Genomic DNA, 20,637 nt, shown 5'->3' with positions numbered 1-20,637 from the left:
ACATTAGACGTGTAGAGCAGAAAGGTTTCCACAACCAGCCTGCATTATGAACGTGCACATTCCACAGCTTTCGTTCCCAAGGAGCTGTGAGCCCTTGAGACTTCATTCCAGCTGTGAAGAGGTACTGAGATCAGTCCCTGTGTCCCCTCTCCCCAGGATCGACATCTTCAAGTACGTGATCTACGGCATCGCAGCGGCCTTCTTCGTGTACGGCATTCTGCTGATGGTGGAGGGTTTCTTCACCACCGGCGCCATCAAAGACCTCTATGGGGACTTCAAAATCACCGCTTGCGGCCGATGCGTGAGCGCCTGGGTAGGTTGTCTGTCTACGTCCAGTGTTCGGTGTCAGTTTATTTCAAGCGCACTCAGGTGGCAGTCTTCATCTGTCAAGAAGTGTAGTATTCTTTAAACACGGTCGCACTCCTTCCTGTGATCACTACCTTAACTCGCAGTATTATTTTCTAAATGGAGATTATTCCACGTGAAAATTTAGTTTCAGATTTCTCACATCCCATGCAATACAACTTGTTTTATTTTAGAGACAGCCAACCTGTTGATTGCTTATAATTTTTTTTTTCCTCCAAAGAGCTTTAAGCTTTCGATACAAAACATTTAAAAATTCCGGTAATAGAAAAATCCATCTGTAATTTGTAGACAATGCATGTGTCTCTTCTCCTTAAATACATGCCTGGGTATTTTGCCTTAAATTGGGGCGGGGGGGGGGGGACTGTATCATCTAATATCTATGTAGCAGTGATGTAAGTTAAGAATTATGCTATTGTACTTATTCAGCTTTTAAATCCTTACTGGAATGATGGCTAATGATAAATCAATTTGTCAAACTCTAGAGCTAATGCAGACAACCTATGTACTTTTATTAAAGCACAACAGTGGCAAAAGCTTAGAGTGATGTGGGTGAATGTACTTTTGCATTTTAGGCAGAATTATTTTCCTGTAAGGAAACCTTGAAGCTTCCGTCCTTGACTAACATGTTTTCTTATGGGAATGTGTCTATTGTATCATAATACTCCATTCCCTATGTCACATATTTTTTCAGCGGTCAGGTAGTGCGTGGACTCAGGGACCCATGGCATCAGAATCAGGTGGCTGCTTCTCATTCATGTGACCGACCTCTCAGGTGTCGTTTTTACCTGTCCCATGTGCATCTGCTAAAGTTGCCACAGGACCTGTATAGCTCAAGGAACTGTGAATTTCTTAGACATCAAGTCTGAATTGATAAGAATTCAGATGAAAAACCAATTGCCTTTTGCAAGTCGCTCTCAAGTTAGACGCCCCGTCCTTCTCCCCCAAATTGGCAAACCTCGCCTCCTGCGGTTCTATTTTCCAACCGCCCTGCTAAACTTCTAACGATGACTGGGATGTCCACATTGAGATCAAAACAGCAACTGCATGTTGGTTTTTTCTTTTGTTCATTTGAAGTACTAAAAAATAATTTCTAGCAATTTTGTTGTGTCAGATGCTAACATGTGGGCGTAGCGCATGCACCTGAAGAGGTATGATGACAAGATGCTTACTGTGACAGTTGTCTGCATGTTCCGATGAAATGGTAATAAAATAATGATGTGATGATAAGATGAACTGGATACTAATTAAAAGTCAGGTGCTCCGTCCCTATCACTTTGTGGCACTTCCTCCTGTCCCATATCAATGAATCAGTTCATTTGTATACATGAGACTAACATAGTGTTCTATGTCAATTATATTGTACCTCAATTAATAGAGTAGCTTATTTATTTATTCAATGCTGAGACGACAGGCTATATATCTCATATTATTGGTGAGGAAAAGCAGGAATAAGCTTGTGAGAACTACGAGTTATTTTATTACGTATAGAAATGTTTCTACCCAGGATGACACTCGATCAATTCTTCAGTCTTCGTAATGACCAGATTCTAAGATAAAAACATAAAATAGGAAGACAGAGTTGTATTTTCAGCTTGTTCCATGTGGCTGTTAGGGAATGTGACCTGCTACCTCCTGAACTCTTAACTGGTTTGTACCTTAAATTCAAAAGCAAAGTCTTGCGTAGCTTTCTTAGAACAAAACGTATGCATTTCTAGTAATGGAAATATATATTTTCTCGCTGCAAAAGATTGGCCGGAGGATGCACAGCTCTCTGGGTTTGCTATAACGTTACAGACAGCAGATCTGAGTCAGGCCCATGAGTTCCGAAGCCGTGTCCTTGCCGTATAAGGAGCAGCAACATGGTTCCAAGTGTTCAGTGTACTCAACCTACTGAATTATAAGTCCCATTTTCCAGCACCTTCCAAAGCAGCTTTGAAAAAAAAAAAAAGATAGAAGGGACCTAGCGAACAGCATGCTGGTTACTCTGCCTTAGACTTCCAGCTGCTTTTCCCCCCAAGGAATGTGCTCTGAGCTGCCATATCCTGTTGTTGTTCTTGAGACTATAAATTGGCCTTGGGATCTGTAATTACACATAATGAAAATTTTAATAAAGAGAGCGTTTCCCTCCAAGAGGTTCTATTAACAAGATTTTTTCGGCTTTGGGATGGTTTCCAAACCTAGAGCCTTTCTCCTTGAGAGGCAGTACCCTCTGAATAACTTTCCCACACTCAAGAACGTTTCATTTTTTTATTTTTATTTTCTCCAAACGTGAAATGAAATCCGAGTTCCTTATTCTGTAGAGTTCTATCCTTCAGGCAAACCATGTATTTGGGTGATGGTCGTAGAAACCAGAGAATACTAACTAGAATAAGAACAACTAATGTTTGATCTGTGCGTCTCCTGCACCGGGGTCTGTGCTAGATGCCTGTCACGTGACAGGTCGTTCACTCCAGCCTCCCTGCCCTCAGGAGAGATCAACTGAGCAGCGTTCTCCTTTGACAAAGGCAGGTGTGGACGCATGAAGAGCACCTAAGACTCAACCTCACTCAAATGCCTGCGCATTTAAATCAATATTCTGTCAGGCCCCCTTTTTGCTAAGCAAATATGGCATTTAGGTCAGGGGCACAGTAACTAGGTGGCCTGTCAGCTCTTGATAAATCAGTCATTCCATCCCTACCTACCCTCTTAGATCGGCATCATGTGGCAAAGAATGGAAAAGGATGTGCCTGACATCATGCAGGTGAATGATGGCAGAAGTGGGTCAATCCTGAGGCTTGCAATACACTTATCGATACTTTACAGCTTAGCGGACCCTTGTCACCTAGACATGGTGCATGAGGAAGGCTCTGAGATGGTGGGCCAGGCCACACTGCCCAGCAAGCTTCCTCCCACGTCCAGAAGGGAGAAAGAACAAAGACCACCCAAGATGTATTTCCCTTTCTCTCTGGGCGGAGTCAAACAGAATGTTTACCATAGACAGTCAGGTGTGTTTCCAGGCCGGACCTTGTCTACTGGATCTCCGCGTGGGGAATGTTTCTCTCCTGATGAGGAAAGTAAGGAGGAAGTGTTTATTGGTCTCTGTTGCTGACATCCTACCATACACCTACACACATATGAGGTCCTCATTAAGTAATTGTTGAGCAATTCTAAAAGTGAGATAAACTACTAATTCTATTAAAAGAATAAATAGCCATAGAAATATATTTACTCCAGCTCTTTCCCTGAGTCAGCTGACAGACAACCTGCTAGCCATAAGGTCAGGCGGAGAAGGCTGAACCCTTCCTGACACGGGGTTCGGACGAGAAAAACCAGGTGCAGACGTGGTGGTGGAACAACGGCCACGGTAGTGATTTTCTCACTGAGCTCCTTCTCGGGGACAATCTGGATCTTAACCTCTGGTATCTGAGTCTGGTTGCCATCGCAGGACGGAATGATGTGGTAACTCCCAAGAGGCTATCTGCTATCATGTTCTATTTCTGGTTGGTGATCACTTACCTGGACACTGCATATGACTGATTACTCTTTGGATCATAGGGAATATGCTTATAAATCCAGTGACACATAACTTGCATGAAGAAATACCATCAGTTTGGGTCAATGTGTGGATTTGAACCTGTACTTAACTTCAGTGTATGTGACTTAAGCTTCTTTTCCAGGAATATCTGAATACAGTCATTAGCACAAATGTTAATCGAGATATTAAGGGTATATATTTATTTAAGCTATTTTAAATCCAAGTAATGTGGACTAAACAATTGATAAGTAATTGGAAACATTATTACATTTATCTTATGTGAGCTCTTCATTCATCCACCAATATGTGCCTCTGTCTTTTTACTCAGCATCTAAACTGTGATCGAACTAAGAAGTCACTTAACCTGAGGCTGAGTCTCTGATTCGACTTTATCTGGGACGCACAAACAGCCTTTTCTTATATAAATATTTTATCAATATTAAAAACACTGATGAAAATAAAGGAAAACATTTTCACACTTAAAAATCACATTTTACTGTCTCTGTAGCAAAGGTAAGATTCATAAACATCAAAGGCTTAGATTTTCAGCTGACAAAAATCATTAAAGGAGAATTTACACTATTATAACTACATACTAAAAAGCCATGTGCATCCTCAGACTGGTAATGTTACGTAAGCATGGTCAAGTAACTTGACTACAAGATGAAGGGATGTGCCTCGTGTTGAAACCTGACCTTGACGTCGTTTCGACTCATTTTGCACAGTCCACTCTAAATACCCCAGTTGATGTTTCTCAGAGTTTAAAGACCATGTGGTGAGATTCTGAGGGTGAATGCAAGAATGAACCGGGCACTGAGATGCAGACGGGTTATTCCTTGTCCAGCAGAACATCGGCCGTGACCGCCTTCCTCGCAGGTTGAGTCACCTCGCTTCTCATGGTCACCTGCCTCCCACGCGGCAGCCGGACCAGCATTCTGTCTGGAGCGCAGAGACCCTTCCGCCGGGCCCCTTTGGCAGCAGACACTCCCTTCCGTTCTGGGAGGTTCCATGTGTTCTCTCTCTGCTTTTTCTCCGTTGCAGTTTCTCATCATGACGTACATTTTCATGCTGGCCTGGCTGGGCGTGACGGCCTTCACCTCGCTGCCCGTGTACATGTACTTCAACCTGTGGACCATCTGCAAGAACGCCACCTTGGTGGAGGGCGCCAATCTCTGCTTGGACCTCCGTCAGTTTGGTAGGTGGAGCTATAACTGTCAAAACAACACTTCTCAGTGTTTTAACTAAGTCACTGCCTCACACCTGACCGGTGGTGGCGCAGTAGATAGAGGGCCGACCTGGGACTCTGAGGTCCCAGGTTCAAAACCCCCAAGGTCGCCAGCTTGAGCGTGGGATCATCGACAGGATTTCATGGTTGCTGGCTTGAGCTCAAGGTCGCTGGCTTGAGCCCAAGGTCGCTGGCTTAAGCAGGGTGTCACTGACTTGGCTTGAGCACCCCTGTCCCCAGTCAAGGCACGTGTGACAAGCAATCAGTGAACAACTAAAGAGATGCAACTATGAGTTGATGCTTCTCATCTCTCTCCTCCTTCTTTCTCTCACTTAAAAAAATTATATATATATTTATATATTTATATATATATATACACACTGCCAACCACCTTGAAACTAACATTACTTTTTCTGCTAAAGAGATAAAGCTGTCAGAGTATTCATTCTCTTTTAAGCCATTCTTTTTAACTTGTGAATAAATAGGCATTTAAGACTAATTGGAAGTCCATCTCACAACATGAATGTGCAGACTGTGATGGCCCAGACTCAGTGTAATGCATGCGTCCTGCGTTCACTGTCCTGTGACCCATCACACATGCGTGAGGTCTAGTGCAAAGATCACATGCGCAGTGTGTCCTTCATCATCCTCTGAAACAGGGCAGAAGTGTTTATCATTTAATAATAACAAGATCTGGCCCTGGCCAGTTTGCTCAGTGGAGGAGCATTGGCCCCGGCATGTGGAAGTCCCAGGTTCAATTCCTGGCCAGGGCACACAGGAGAAGCGTCCATCTGCTTCTCTACTCTTCCCCTCTCCTTTCTCTTTATCTCTCTCTTCCCCTCCCACAGCCCAGGCTCCATTGGAAAAAAGTTGGCCCGGTTGCTGAGAACACCTCCATGGCCTCCTCCTCAGGTGCTAGAATGGCTCCAGTTGCAGCGGAGAGGCACCCCAGATGGGCAGAACATCGCCCCTTAGTGGGCATGCCGGGTGGATCACAGTCGGGTGCATGTGGGAGTCTCTCTGCCTCCCTGCTTCTCACTTCAAAAAAATACAAATAATAATAATAATAACAAGATCAAACAATATCAAATAAATCAGGAGTCCTCTTTGGTTGGTTTTATATATTTAAGGATGAAGCCTCACTTAAAAATAATAATAGCCTGACCAGGTGGTGGCGCAGTGGATAGAGCGTCAGACTGGGATGCTGAGGACCCAGGTTCGAGACCCCGAAGTCACCAGCTTGAGCGCGGGCTCATCTGGTTTGAACAAAAAGCTTACCAGCTTGGACGCAAGGTCACTGGCTCGAGCAAGGGGTTACTCAGTCTGCTGAAGGCCCGCGGTCAAGGCACATATGAGAAAGCAATCGATGAACAACTAAGGTGTTGCAATACGCAATGGAAAACTAATGATTGATGCTTCTCATCTCTCTTCATTTCTGTCTGTCTGTCTCTATCTATCCCTCTCTCTGACTCTCTCTCTGTCTCTGTAAAAAATTTAAAAAAAAATAAAATAAATGATACAGCTAAAAATAATAATAATAGTTTCCTATGTGTATATGGGCTTATGACTTATAGACCTTATTCTAAATGGTTTATATATGTTGACTTGTTTTGTTCTCACAGTCATTCCATGTGGGGGACACTATTATTTCTTTCTTTATAAATGACAGAACCGAGGCCATGGGGGTAACTGCCTACCCACACGATTCAGCCCCAGGCTGGCTAGCTGTCGACTGTGTGTCCCTAATTCCAAGTCTGCTGCCTCCCCTGTTGAAGCAGGTGCTGAATTATGAATGTGGGAAGGTCAAGTTCAATCTCACCTGACCTATTCAGAATTCTATTTCTCCATTTGTAAAAACATGGGCACTACAGATTCCATACAAGACATGCCACCATGTTCACAGTGGTTTACTTTTTCACAGAATGGCTATTGAAATCTTGCCTGTTCACACCTGGGAACTCTGTAGATGGTTTTCCCTGATAAGGTCGCTGCATGTCTCAGGAGGGTGGGAATCACATCACCAGTTGGTGTCTGCTGACCCCGTGTCTCCACGGAGATACTGCAGATAGGCTGTACAGTGTAACCATTCCATTGCCGCCTCCATCTGTCACTTTAAGTCCTCGGGTCCCCTCTGTCTGATCACCCTGAAAGGCAGCGTGACCTGCTCGGTACATAAAGTTTTTGGTGAGGAGATAGAGGATACAGACAGCTCTTCCACAGAGGACATTTCAACCTTGGAATCATGTCCCACGAGAACACAGGAAACGGCCACCTGCACTGCAGGTCACAGGAGAGCAGCCGCCTGCCGGGAAAACCACAGCTCTGACGCAGGTCGTCCCCCCCCCACGGTGTCTTCCTTTTATCCTGCTGATCTGAAAAATTGAAATCAGAAAGATGTCACTAGTCTCTGAGAGAGAGAGAGTTGCCAGGTAAAAAAACAGGACACCCAGTCGAGTGGGAATTTCAGATAGACAAGCAATATTTTCTAATACAGCATGTGCGAATAGTGGGTGTGACATCCTCAGGCTACGTGCAAAGCCTGGCTTGATTAGAGCTGCCCTTGAACCTTAGCACTTTTTGCAACATAGGTATCAAGAATCCTCCCAATTTAACTTTTCTCCTGCCATGGAAAAGAAAGCACTTTTCAGATGCCATGCAACCTTTCCATCAGCTACAAGGGCTTCTGTTTTCCTGAGATACACACAAGTCTACTGCCTGCATAGCATGTATTTGCCCTGCAGGTGCATCTATGTGAGGTTTTGAGTGCACACACACAACCAGGTAATCATCAAGGGGCATCAGCATAGAGGGGAACCACTGCCCCTGAATCTGGAGAGTAGTCGGAGTGACATGGACTAACGCCATCCAGTCGTGACTGAGTAGGTGAGAGCACACCATGAAGCCTCACTTGGCACACCGGTCTCATAAGCCTCTGGATGGTACCTGTCCTCTTACCAGGGGGAACTCTCACCGCGCCCGAGCGTCACACGCCGGCTCCATCTCCACCGCGCCTCCCCGGCCTTCTGCCCACAGGGCACGCAACGAGCACGCACCTTTCCACGGGAAGCAGAGCCCGTACCTCAACATGGGTCATGGAATCGTTTCCTTCCAGTTTTAATTTCTGATACTTTTATAATAATGTTTGTTGTCTTTCCCTGGCACATACAGGTGATTTCATGATACCAAATGTATTAGGTCCTTATTCCAGTAAATTTGTTTCATAAAATATTAAAACCGATCCCCAGCGTATCATCTGAATCCAGGATTTAAAACGGTGCACCTTTACAACCTGGAGATTTGATGAAACAACCCTAGGAAAAAAAGGGGTTCTGAGTGGGTGGAGCCTCTCTTAGCCTCTCAGCCATGCCCACCTCTGGCCCAGCCGACCCAGACATTTCAGCAGGAGCTGCTTGCTTTTATCTGGTTCCTATAAAGCCCTTCTCCGTAAGAATTCATTTCACTTAGTCACACATCTTCCCAACAAATATTTATTGAGCTCTCGTTGTGTGTGAACACTCCACATTTTTGAAAGAAGAAATATCCCCATGACAGAAAAAAGTAAAATAAAATAAAGTTTAAGAAACACCAAGATCATGGAGATGGCCCACCATGCTTTTTCTAGAGGCGGCAACCTTGACCGAGGAAGACCACATCACCTGCACGAGACGGAACGGAGGACGGAGCTGGAGCCAGAAGTAAACAGCACTTCTGACCTCAATTCGCATCGTTCAAGAGGACATTTTATGTTCATGCAGAGTCTAGACACGTGTACCATGAATAGGGGGAGTCATTGCTAGTTTCTGAACTACATTCATGTCTGCCCAACAATCCAAGAATGAGCAAGTTCTCGGCTGTATTGCTCTTGCCCGGGCCATTCCTTCTGAGCAGGTGTCTGCAGGCTCGCTCCCATGGCTGAGCAGAATTCGTGTATAGGTGGAATTAAGGTTGCTAATCAAGTGACCTAAAAGTTGGGTGATGGTCTTCAGTGACCCCGCTGGGACCAGTGCAGCCAGAAGTCTCCTCCAAAGTGACAGCGGCAGGAGAGAAGTGGCCGTCCAAGGCGGAGGGTCACCAGAGAGGGGCGCGGCCAGGTGTCACGTTGTGCGCTTGAAGTGGGCTGGGAGGACCAGGAGCGACCGGAAGAGGGTACTTCGGTGTTTCATCATCCCTGAGACTGACAATGCCAATGAAAATTAAGCATTTCTGGTTTCTGTTGGAGACTTAGCTCTCTATCACCCTACAGTGGATCATATATCATAATATCTGTTCATTCTTTCGAACACCACCTCTGACTTACAAGTTCCTCGATAAGAATTGACAAATAATAGTAGCCGTATACACACACCATTTCCTCTGAAGTTTTTTTTTTTAATTTATTTTTAAAGATAGGAGAGAGAGAAGGGAGGAGGAGCAGGAAGCACCAACTCCCATATGTGCCTTGACCAGACAAGCCCAGGGTTTCAAACCAGCGACCTCAGCGTTCCAGGTTGACACTCTATCCACTGCACCACCACAGGCCAGGCAGAATCTTTTCATATTTCAGTTCTTGCAAAGCCAGAAATGTATTTCTTCTATTTAACTAGCTTAAATGACATTAAAAAAAAAAAAGCTGTAGAGAAAGCCTATGACTGCAAGTCTCATGTACGAAATTCTCGTCGTCCCCACTCCTCCCCCCTACCCCTTGCACTTGAATCTGCGGCTTTGCTTCTAGGATCCTAACTTGTTCCTTGCCGTTAGGATACTAGAGATGTCATTCTGCGTCTTTATGCTAAAAATTTTCTATATCTCCTAAGTCGAATATACTGCTCACAAAAATTAGGGGATATTTCAAAATGAATATGGAGCAATAAAAAAAGCAGCATTTGATTTTTTTATTAAACAAGAACATCAGAAAAGCAAATGACGAGTCAAAGAAAGTTGCTCGATTATGCAGATGAGATGCAAAACCGACTTTTATTTCATTGGTGGGCATGCACTCTACCACAGGTTGAAAGGACTGGAGTATCTGCACGGTCCCTGGTCCCCTCCTTTTTGTGAGCAGCAAATATAAAAGTATTCACTAGCTAGAAAAATTAGGAGATTTGAATATTGGAGGGGGCGGTAAGCCAGTTCAGCCACTCACAGACATAGGGATCAAACGAGTCAAGGCTCCAGGTTCGGACCGCAGGGCATTGTGTACACACAGGCTCGTTGTCATGGCTTCAGTTATGGAAACGTAGATTTGCAAACTATTTTTTGCAATCTATATATCTGTGCCATGCGGTATTTATGGCACAAAGCTGCCTTATGTGTCTGTATCAACAAGAGTGCGGGGCCCTGGTGGGGGTGGGGGGGGTGTAACAATACAATGAGATGAGAGAGGGAGTCCCCGCGGTAGGTCAGAAGTGCAGTTTTGAAGATGTTGATTTTTAGATGCTTATTGAAAATCTAACTAGCGCTGTCAAGTAAGAAATGGGGTGATGAATCTTGATTCAGGAGAGAGGCACGGGGCTGGCTACGAGCATGGAAGAGCGGATGAGATTTAAAACCCAAAGTCTCAAGTCTCAGTGAGCTCACCAAGGGAGAAAGATGACGGAGGACTGCAATGGAGGCTGGTCGTGCCAGCAAGGAGGTCCCGGAGAAGAGGAGGAGGAGCCAACGGAGACGGAAAGACAGGGACACAGACTAGATTCTGCAGACCACAGGAAGGGGGCAGGGAGGAACAGGGCCATCAGCAGCCTCCTGCTCTGCTGACCAGGAGAACTGAGAATCCACCTTTCCTCTGAACAGGGTGTGGGTCATTGGTGACTTCATAAGAAAAACGTCTGTGGAGGGTTGAGGCGAAGTCTAACCGAAAAGGGGTTAAGGGGAAATAAGAAAGAAAGGAATTGCATGCAGATCATGAACTTAGACAATGCTCTTTTTGCTGTAAATGTGAATGACAAAATGTGTAGTCCACATGAATGACGTCTGTCACAGATCAGGATGGAGGGAGATGTCCTTCCTCAGTCACAATGGTTTATTTGACAAATCTTATGTGGGTCTTCCTCCTGCGCCCCCTGTCATAGGCCACCTGGACAGACAGCAAAGGTCACAGACAAGGATCTCTTCATTCTATGTACTGTAAGGACATTATTCTTTTAAACAGAAATAATTGAACAAACTTTTGGCAAAGCACAATGGCAGCAGCTCCCTTGGGGGAGTGGCACCCCAGACTCGGAATGGGTGGAAATGTGCAGTATTAAAACTAAACAAGCCTGACCAGGTGGTAGCGCAGTGGATAGAGCGTCGGACTGGGATGCAGAGGACCCGGGTTCAAGACCCCGAGGTTGCCAGCTTGAGTGTGGGCTCATCCGGTTTGAGCAAAAGCCCACCAGCTTGAACCCAAGGTCGCTGGCTCCAGCAAGGGGTTACTCGTTCTGCTGAAGGCCGGTGGTCAAGGCACATATGAGAAAGCAATCAATGAACAACTAAGGTGTCACAACAAAAAAACTGATGATTCTCATCTCTCTCCGTTCCTGTCTGTCTGTCCCTGTCTATCACTCTCTCTGACTCACTCTCTGTCTCCGTAAAAAAAAAAAATAATAATTAATTTTAAAAAAAGGACAAAAAAAAAAAAAACAAAACTAAACAAAGGGCAGCAAGTGCTAAAAACTTAGGTATTGCTATGCCCAGAACCTGTCATTGTTTTTCTTCCTTGTATATATATATTTGTGTCGAACACTTCCGCAGTTCTGAAAACGAAACTAATGACCCATTTTAGGATGCCTGTGATCATTTCTCTAGAGTGAGATCTGGGGCCGGGCATCACCGGTGGGCTCGTTTCCGATGCAGTAGTCCCGGCACCCCGCACCCCGCTTCTGGTCCCGGCACCCCACACCCCGCCTCTGGTCCCGGCACCCCGCCTCTGGTCCCGGCACCCCGCGCCCCGCCTCTGGTCCCCGCACCCCGCGCCCCGCCTCTGGTCCCCGCACCCCGCGCCCCGCCTCTGGTCCCGGTAACCCGCACCCCCCTCTGGTCCCGCGCCCCGCCTCTGGTCCCGGCAGCCCGTGCCCCGCCTCTGGTCCCCGCGCCCCGCACCCCGCCTCTGGTCCTGGCACCCTGCGCCCCGCCTCTGGTCCCCGCGCCCCACACCCCGCCTCTGGTCCTGGCACCCCGCGCCCCGCCTCTGGTCCCCGCGCCCCGCACCCCCCCTCTGGTCCCGGCAGCCCGTGCCCCACCTCTGGTCCCAGCACCCCGCGCCCCGCCTCTGGTCCCCGCGCCCCGCACCCCGCCTCTGATCCTGGCACCCCATGCCCCGCCTCTGGTCCTGGCACCCTGTGCCCCGCCTCTGGTCCTGATTCCACAGTTCTCTGTTGGAGTCCAGAGACACATCCTTTTCATAATTGCTCCAAGTGACCCTGAGGCAGTTGGTCCATAAACCAACTGGACCAAGGGTAAATTGAGTGAGATTACAGCTTTTTATTCCCCCGTACTAATAGCACCAGTTCCAATGTTGGCAGAGACATGTCTCCTTTGGGCAATGTGCTTTTATAGACTCACAGAAGCTTTGTAACAGCAGAATAAATTGAGACCCAGACTTCACAGTCCGGGGCTTAGCTATCAAGACAACCGCAATGCCTACAGCATTGCATTAACGGGCCAAGCCAGCGAGCTGGCTACAGCTGACCCTGTGGGCCTGCTGCCAGACCCAGTGAATTCAGATTGAAAATGTTTGACATCGCCTGAGGGCTAAAGAGATTGGATCTTCTGCTTATAACTCGACTCATAATTATTCTCCAGTAATGAAAGCCAAGGAAGAATTTTTCTATTATAATATCACATAAAATAGAACTTGCTTAATTTTTATCCATAATAGTTTCATTTCCCCCCTCTGGGCTCTTGCAAACATGTCTAATGTGCACCCTTGCTTTTCTGCACGTTTGTAGGGATTGTGACGATTATCGAGGAAAAGAAAATTTGCACCATCTCTGAGAACTTCCTGAGGATGTGTGAATCCACTGAGGTGAGTACTTTTACAGCCTTCAGTTGTGCCAGGAATTTTTTGCTTCATTTTGCTGTTTGAAGAGGATGGATGGGATCAATTCTCCATTCAGTGTTCCCCTCATTCTCTCAGAGGCCATTTTTCTGGCTGTGATGCTACTATGTAGGGGGACAAGACGATGAACACGAATGAGATGCTGTGTGTATTTCAATAAAAACTGTAATAGATATTTTATATTTTAACTTTGTTCTAGAAACCATCATTTTAATGCATGGTCAGAAATTATAGTTTTATTTTAAAAAGAGATAGCGCAGCCTGCTGTTGATATATTACTGACAACCAACATCGTTGTGAATCATGATGTCATCTTTGTAAGGAAATCATATTAACACGAGGCTATGGCAAAGATGTAAACGTTTGGCTGGGGGAAGGTTTCTGGGGAGAGTGGGTTCTCCCAGACTCACTTCTGTTGAAGATGTTCGGAGCTCTGACTCACCAGAAGCCGCAGGCAGGCCCCATCTCTCTTGTGTTTGACACCTTGACACACGTATCGGTTCTGTGGTTTCCTCTGCAGCTGAACATGACCTTCCACCTGTTCATCGTGGCGCTGGCTGGAGCTGGGGCAGCGGTCGTGGCCATGGTAAGACCTCGGAGCCCCCGGGCTCGGCTTTTTGATTTGAATTACAGAGGTATTTGCTTGCAGAGATGGCCATGCATCTCTCAATGTCTGAAGTCCTTGTGACTCATTTATTTTACTATCAGTAAAAAAAATGGGAAGGGGGAGAAGGGGAACGCAGGGTAGGTAAATGAGTGAAAATTAAGGCGTAAACTGAAGAAGGATTATCATTGCAACGGAGGTAATATTTGATCATCAGTTTAAGAATTACAACATTCAATACTATGGTAACATTGACAAAAATAAGAAATGTACCAGCATGTAGCTATCAGGTTACTATACACATAAATATCACCCCTGTAGTGTCTATGAATGTGTCAACACGATAGTCTAAGGAATGTAATAGGTTCCTTGATTTTCACCTCCTGAAATAAGAATAAAAAGCCATTGAGTCACTTATGAAAAAAGGATTGATATGCTTAAAGTAAATTTTGGTAGTTTTATGTCATGACTTCTATATCTAATTTTCTTCAGAAATATTCATAGGTCCTTAAAGTCAGGCTTTTTAGTGAGTGTGGAGGACAGACCATGCTCCAGGTTCTCTACTCTATAACTCGCCACGAAGTCCAGATCGCTCACCAGGTACCCACTGCCAACCATGAGCACATACTCGGAGCATTAGTAATAACTTTTGCAATCATGGCCTTCAGTCTTGTTTTGTGTCCTTGAATATAAATACTGTGGAAATCTAGAAGGTTCCTAGTAACCTCACCAAGGTTATAGCCAATCCAAGATGCAAAAATGATGAATTGATTAGAATGTATTTACTTATTTTCCTGTGGTGCAAGCACATGTGTTGATGAAAGGCACATCTTTTTAAAAACAAGATTGTTTGCTCTCTTGTCAAAGACTAAAAATAAGAATGTTGAGACACCTGACCAGGCAGTGGTGCAGTGGAAAGAGCATTGGCCTCGGATGCTGAGGACCCAGGCTTGAAACCACGAGGTCGCCAGCTTGAGTGTAGACTCACCAGCTTGAGCACAGGGTTGTCAGCTAGAGCTTGGGATCATAGACATGACCCCATGGTCGCTGGCTTGAGCAAGGGGTGACTCAGTCTGCTGTAGCCCCCCAGTCAAGGTACATATGAGAAAGCAATCAATGAACAACTAAGGAACCGCTACTACGAGTTGATGCTTCTCATCTCTCTCTCTTCTTGTCTGTCTGCCCCTCTCTCTGTCACTAAAAGAAAAAAAAAAGAAAAAGAAAATGTTGAGACCGTGCTAAAGAGCCATTTTAGACCAGTTATTTTTGGTGACTGCATGCTCACTTTGGTGTTAAGATCTGATTCAGTTTTATTAAAAATGATTTTTTCAAATAACTAATAAAACCAACTATTATATATCAGTCCCAAAGTGAGTTTTCAGATATTTTCTGAATTTTATATTATATTAATTGTCCAACATTTTAGATTTAGATGTAGAACCTCTGATAGGAATTTCATTTCAGAATATGAGATGCTCAGTAAACTCATGTTGGCTGAGTCATTGGAGGAACCACAACAAAACAATAAGTGAAGCCTTTATGCTCTTCCCCTAAACTCAAAGCTAAAATGCACCCTGGGGAAGCACCACGTGGTCTGTGCAGTTATGCTCCCAACATGCACGATTTTGCTGAGAGATAAGAGGAAAGACCTTTTCATTCGTGATCACACACACACATCCCTGTGTGAGGGATAATTTTTTGGGATGTGGATGTTCAAGCACTATCCACCAATGTACAAGAGGTCTATGAAGTACTTTTTTTGGCAAAGAGGTGTGTAATAAAGCTCTGTTTGCATCTGCAACATCTATATGCATGTGAAATTTCATGTAAACATGCATGCCTTCAGGCATACATTAGTGGATAGTCCAGTTTAAACAAATACTGTTATTTAAATTTCTTTAACAATGCCTACTCTGCAATGATTCTATCATCAAAAGGTTTTAAAATAATAGAAATTTAGATACTGTGTTTCTTTTTATTGATTCATTGATTGATTCATTGATTTGAGAGAAAAAGAGGAAGGGAGTGAGAGAGAGGGAGAGAGTAACATGATTTGTTGTTTCACTTATTTATGCATTCCTTGGCTGATTATATGTGCCCTGACTGGGGATCGAACCCACAACCTTGGTGTATCGGGACAACATTCCAACCAACTGAACTACTTGGCCAGGGCCAATGCTATGTATTTCTTAAGGAGTCTATGCTTTGTATAACTTTTGATATCAAATTATAAACAAATTCTATTTCAAACAGCAAGAGTTTTGAAGACTTTTTTTAAGTACCAAGTATACTTCCTGGATATGTAAATATATGCAAAGCATAAATCCCTTAAGAAATATATAAAATCTAAATACTGATTTGCATCAGTATTTCCAATTTATTAGCTCTGGTAAAAGTTTACGTCTTAGGAGACAGGCATCGTATAACTACTGCTACTGCTACTCCCAATAGGACTGCTATTAGCTAATATTTCCTTAAAACTTTCTCTGTTGAAAGCACTATCAAGTGCTTTACATATGTGAATACATTCAATACTCACAAGATAGCACCTGTCATTAACCCCATGACAGTCTCATTCAACACTCACCATATAGCTACCTTTGTCATTGCCCTATGATAGATGAGAAAACTGAGGTGAATTCTAGTCGACCAAACTATTTATCAATAAAACATCCTCTGTAATATAAGGCAAGGTTTATTAGAATTGTGCTAAAATTAACATGTGTTCCACTGCATTATTTCTTAGAGGTGATAGGAGGACGTGCTATATACGACAAAATTAGCCGTCTTGGCATTGTACCAGGTTCCAGTGGCCATGGTTACCTGCTGAGGGACAGTGGCGAGCCTGGCAGCTTGTGTCCCCCAAGACCAGAGGAGACGTCTGAAGATCAACCAGGAAATGCCTGTGTCTGAACTAGAGTGACATTGGAGTTCAGATATGAAGACATACATATTTCATAATAATGTAGGGGCCATATTTCCCCAGACTTGAAAAGGAAAGTTTCCGAACATCTGAAAATGCATCCTTTGTTCACATGCCGAATATTCTGAGGGTCTACTCTCCACAGCACGTGATACTTTCATAGCAACCACAACAATACTAAATAAAGGTGGCCATGTGTATAAGGCTTATTGCATTTTCACTATGAAAATGCCCCTGCCTACGTGGGGCTTACAATGTCCATTAACCAAAATGCGAAATTTCAGAGGAAATGGAACATTTCTGAAAATAACTTATGCTTATGGGGATGCATCTTTCTCCTGCATTGCTCTGCCAAAATTACTTGTTATTTTTTCTTCTCTCTATCAGTTAGTACAGCATACCACAATAGCCGCCATGTAAGGTTGACTTTGCATTCCTTCTGTCCATCTGGACTTCTTTAGAACCAACTCACCTCCTGCCTTTCAGTGTCTTCTTGACTGATCAAACTTTTAGTGTTCTATTTTACTAAATTAGAGATAAAAAAAATAAAAATAAAAGTATTGCTCCTCCTTCATATTTAGAGAAAGTAAATAACTGACAAATTGGTTTCCCTTTCCTATTTATCTATCTAAATTTATCACTCGGAAAATTGCTTTATCTCCTGTGGGCCAGTGGGGTGGGTAAGAAAGAAAACAAGTGAGTGATTTTATGGCTGAGTTGATTCATGTCAAATCAGGGCCTTTGTTACTTGAGTAACTTCATTACTTCGGACAAATCAGGAGCCTCCTTTTTTTTTTTATTATGGCACTATTTCAGCTATTATGAACATCTATAAATATGTAATATATTATGAATGTCTAGAAAATCCATATGATGCAACACTTGCTCAAATGTAGGTTGAGTCTAAAGGGAACTGCAGCCTGACCTGGGGTGGCGCAGTAGATAAAGCGTCGGCCTGAAACGCTGAGGTCGCCAGTTCGAAACCCTGGGCTTGCCCAGTCAAGGCACATATGGGAGTTGATGCTTCCTGCTCCTCCCCCTCCTCTCTCTCCCCCCTTCTCTAAAATGAATAAATAAAATCTTTAAAGGGAACTGCAAAGCTCACGGTATGGAAAACTAACTAGATAATTAAATCCAGAGGTTTGTTTTGGAGTTTCCTTGATCCTTCTATGTATTGCACAAGTGGGACGGTGTGTCCTCCCCTTAATTCAAGTTGACTCAATGCAAGCTGTATGCAAGACTATTTGCGGTGTTGGGTCAGACACCATAGATCCATGGACATGAAATGTATAGTTTTATATTTTGGGCAGATGAGGGCAAATGGACAGGAAACATTACATAAAGATTAAGAATCAGTCTTGGCTACTTCAGGGTTGGAAAAAAATATCTAAGAAAAAGAGATAGAGAAAAAAAGAGAGCTAAAACGTTGCCTTATAGTTGGAGGAGTGAGCAAGAAATGTATTGTATTGATATCATTGCTTTTCCCCCAGAAATTTTGGTTCCATTTTTATTATTGAACATACCTTACATAAGTGTACAATTTGAATGTTTCTTTCCCAGTAGCAAGGTGCAGTGAAGACAGCAGACGTTCCATGTAAATTATTTTTGTCTGTGTTTAGGTTCATTACCTTATGGTTCTGTCTGCCAACTGGGCGTATGTGAAGGACGCCTGCCGGATGCAGAAGTATGAGGACATCAAGTCCAAGGAAGAGCAGGAGCTGCATGACATCCACTCCACTCGCTCCAAAGAGCGGCTCAACGCGTACACATAGAGGAATCCCTCCCAGCCTCCTCCCGTTCAGATGCATTGGTGTTCAATGAAGGGCCATCCAACCGTCCAATCTTCTGAAGAAAAAAAGGAAAGTGCTTCTCATCAATGATATGGAGGGTGACTTATGAATCACCTGACTACAATTCTTTGTTGTCTAGCACTTTAATGTCCAAATTTGTTAAATTAGTGTAGTCAGATCTCTTCTACAAGCTCCTATCCAGCCTTTTTCTTTTTAAAATTCCTCAAACTCATTTAACAATTCTTAGAATCAACGATACTAACAGTGTCAAACACAGAGATTTATTTGATTTCTAACCACTTCCCATGGGTTATACATAACACCTTTTGCATTATTTCTTAGTTTTGAAAAAAAAATAGCTTTTTATACTGTTTAGTTTTCATTTTGGTAACTAGTTTAACTACAGGTAACCTTCAAAGGGACCATTGTACATAATCAACAATAGACAGAGCTATCATGATAATGCTTCTTGAAATACGGAAATCTTGTCTGAGCATCAGTGGCCACATTACTATCGGCCCTGGTTAAGGTTTTCATCAATCTAAGGTGCAATTTCTAAATTTGTAAGAGTAGGTTTAAAAAAAAAAAGTGCTTCTTATCTTTGTTAACATTGTATTTTTTGTTTGTTTGTTTGTTTGTTTTGATGTATTGAAGAGGTATTTCCCTCCGATTCCTCAAGTTTCTGTTGTGAGCATGTAGAAACAGTGACGCTAATGCATGACAAGTTGCCTTTTTAAGATTGTGACACCAAGCTTACCTTTTGAAGTTTAGTATAGAGACACTTTTCATGGACCTGAGGACTGTGGAAGATCTCGGAGAAGGATCTCTTTGTGATTTTAGCAGTGGCTGGATTGGAACTTTAATATGCTAATGTGGAACGTTAATTACCTTCATGAAGGTGGTACAGAATAAGCACACTAAACCCCTCAGAAGTTGTTTTACCTACTTTAGAAAGGCTTAATGGATTGCACCTCTGTAAACGACCCCTCAAGTGTGTATGATATATTTGAAAAGGCTTCCATTCATATAATAGCTTTGCTTGCAGCCTTCCAATCTACGCTGGTTTACCTGTAGTGTTTTTTAAAAGTATGGGTAGAGGCCACTATACGATGTATCCTTTCTAAGTGTAGTGGCAGATTTGTGTTTTTATTTCTAGTAAGTCATTTTAACCAAATGTCCATTCATATTCATTTATAAGAAGTACCTATATCAAAGGCATAATAATAATAAAAAAAGCAATCAGTATTATTATTGGACCAAATTTGGTGTTTGTTTTAACCTTGACTCTTGACTATTTCTAATGCTACAAGAATGCTGTGAAGTGTCTTTTAAAAAATGATGTCGCCTGACAAGACATTTTTGTCAGTGTATAAAAATTAGGTAGTATCGTGCACTGATTTGACCATTGTGAAATCTTTTCTCAGTGTAAGTGCATTTCTAATAAAAATTTATCGAGTGAAACAATCTTTGTACAATGACCAGTCACGCATCATCCATAATTTTACAAGTTCTTGTAGTACGTAGGGATATTACTGGGGTTCTCTGTGGCATGATAATGCATCTGTAGTATTATTTAATTAATTTGGGGTTTTGCTTCCTTTTTTTAGATTATCTTACTGGGTCAACATTTTTCTGATATATGCAGTATTACAGATATTCAGCAAAAGTATTAATGGGCTTCTTTAAATTCTATATGATAGTGTTTCAGTTCTGTGTCCTAACAGTTTGTGATAATTTTTAAAAACGTGTCTTTCAAACTTATGTAACGATGTTGACACTCTTGCCGTTCTTTTCTGGTATTAGAGTTTGTATTTTCACAAAGAGTGCTTTGTAGCAGGCATTACAATTAATCTGTTTTGTACATAAATGTGCCAACAGCTTGATGGTGGCGTTTTTGAAATGTAGAACAAAGTGCTTGCAGACTGTAATAAACACCCTTGTGTACTTTGTGTACTTATTATCCGTTTCTGCGGTGTTTGCTTGTTTGTTTTTTTTATTCTTGTTTTGTTTATTCCTCTTTCCGTACGTGTCCCTCTTCTCAAACGCAAGAGGCCCTGTTCCTTTCGGCTGCTTACTGCCCCCGGTGAGCTGAGCTGACACCTCAGAACTCGGTGACAGTTGTCTGCACAGACATACACAGTGGGAAGGGGGGGTACGGAGAGGGCGGAAGCAAAGCACTTAGGTCTTCAGAGGCCGTT

The 20,637-nt window shown here is 43.4% G+C and overlaps 1 protein-coding gene across 3 annotated transcripts in view; it reads left to right on the top strand.

Moving 5' to 3' along the window:
- Nucleotides 1-20,397, top strand: part of GPM6A (glycoprotein M6A) — a 239,699-nt gene extending 219,302 nt beyond the window's left edge. For all 3 annotated transcript variants that reach the window (XM_066235982.1, XM_066235984.1, XM_066235983.1), the window contains 5 exons: nt 157-313; nt 4,922-5,075; nt 13,013-13,089; nt 13,643-13,708; nt 18,269-20,397. In XM_066235982.1, coding sequence (XP_066092079.1) covers nt 157-313; nt 4,922-5,075; nt 13,013-13,089; nt 13,643-13,708; nt 18,269-18,421 — 607 coding nt within the window. In that variant the 3' untranslated portion in view covers nt 18,422-20,397. The remainder of the gene's footprint in view (nt 1-156; nt 314-4,921; nt 5,076-13,012; nt 13,090-13,642; nt 13,709-18,268) is intronic.
- The last annotated feature ends 240 nt before the right edge of the window (nt 20,398-20,637 follow it).

The sequence above is a fragment of the Saccopteryx bilineata genome, chromosome 6, assembly GCF_036850765.1.
Source record: "Saccopteryx bilineata isolate mSacBil1 chromosome 6, mSacBil1_pri_phased_curated, whole genome shotgun sequence".
Classification (NCBI taxonomy): domain Eukaryota; kingdom Metazoa; phylum Chordata; class Mammalia; order Chiroptera; family Emballonuridae; genus Saccopteryx; species Saccopteryx bilineata.
Note: the sequence above shows the minus strand (reverse complement) of the source record. Positions and strands in the feature narration are given on the sequence as shown.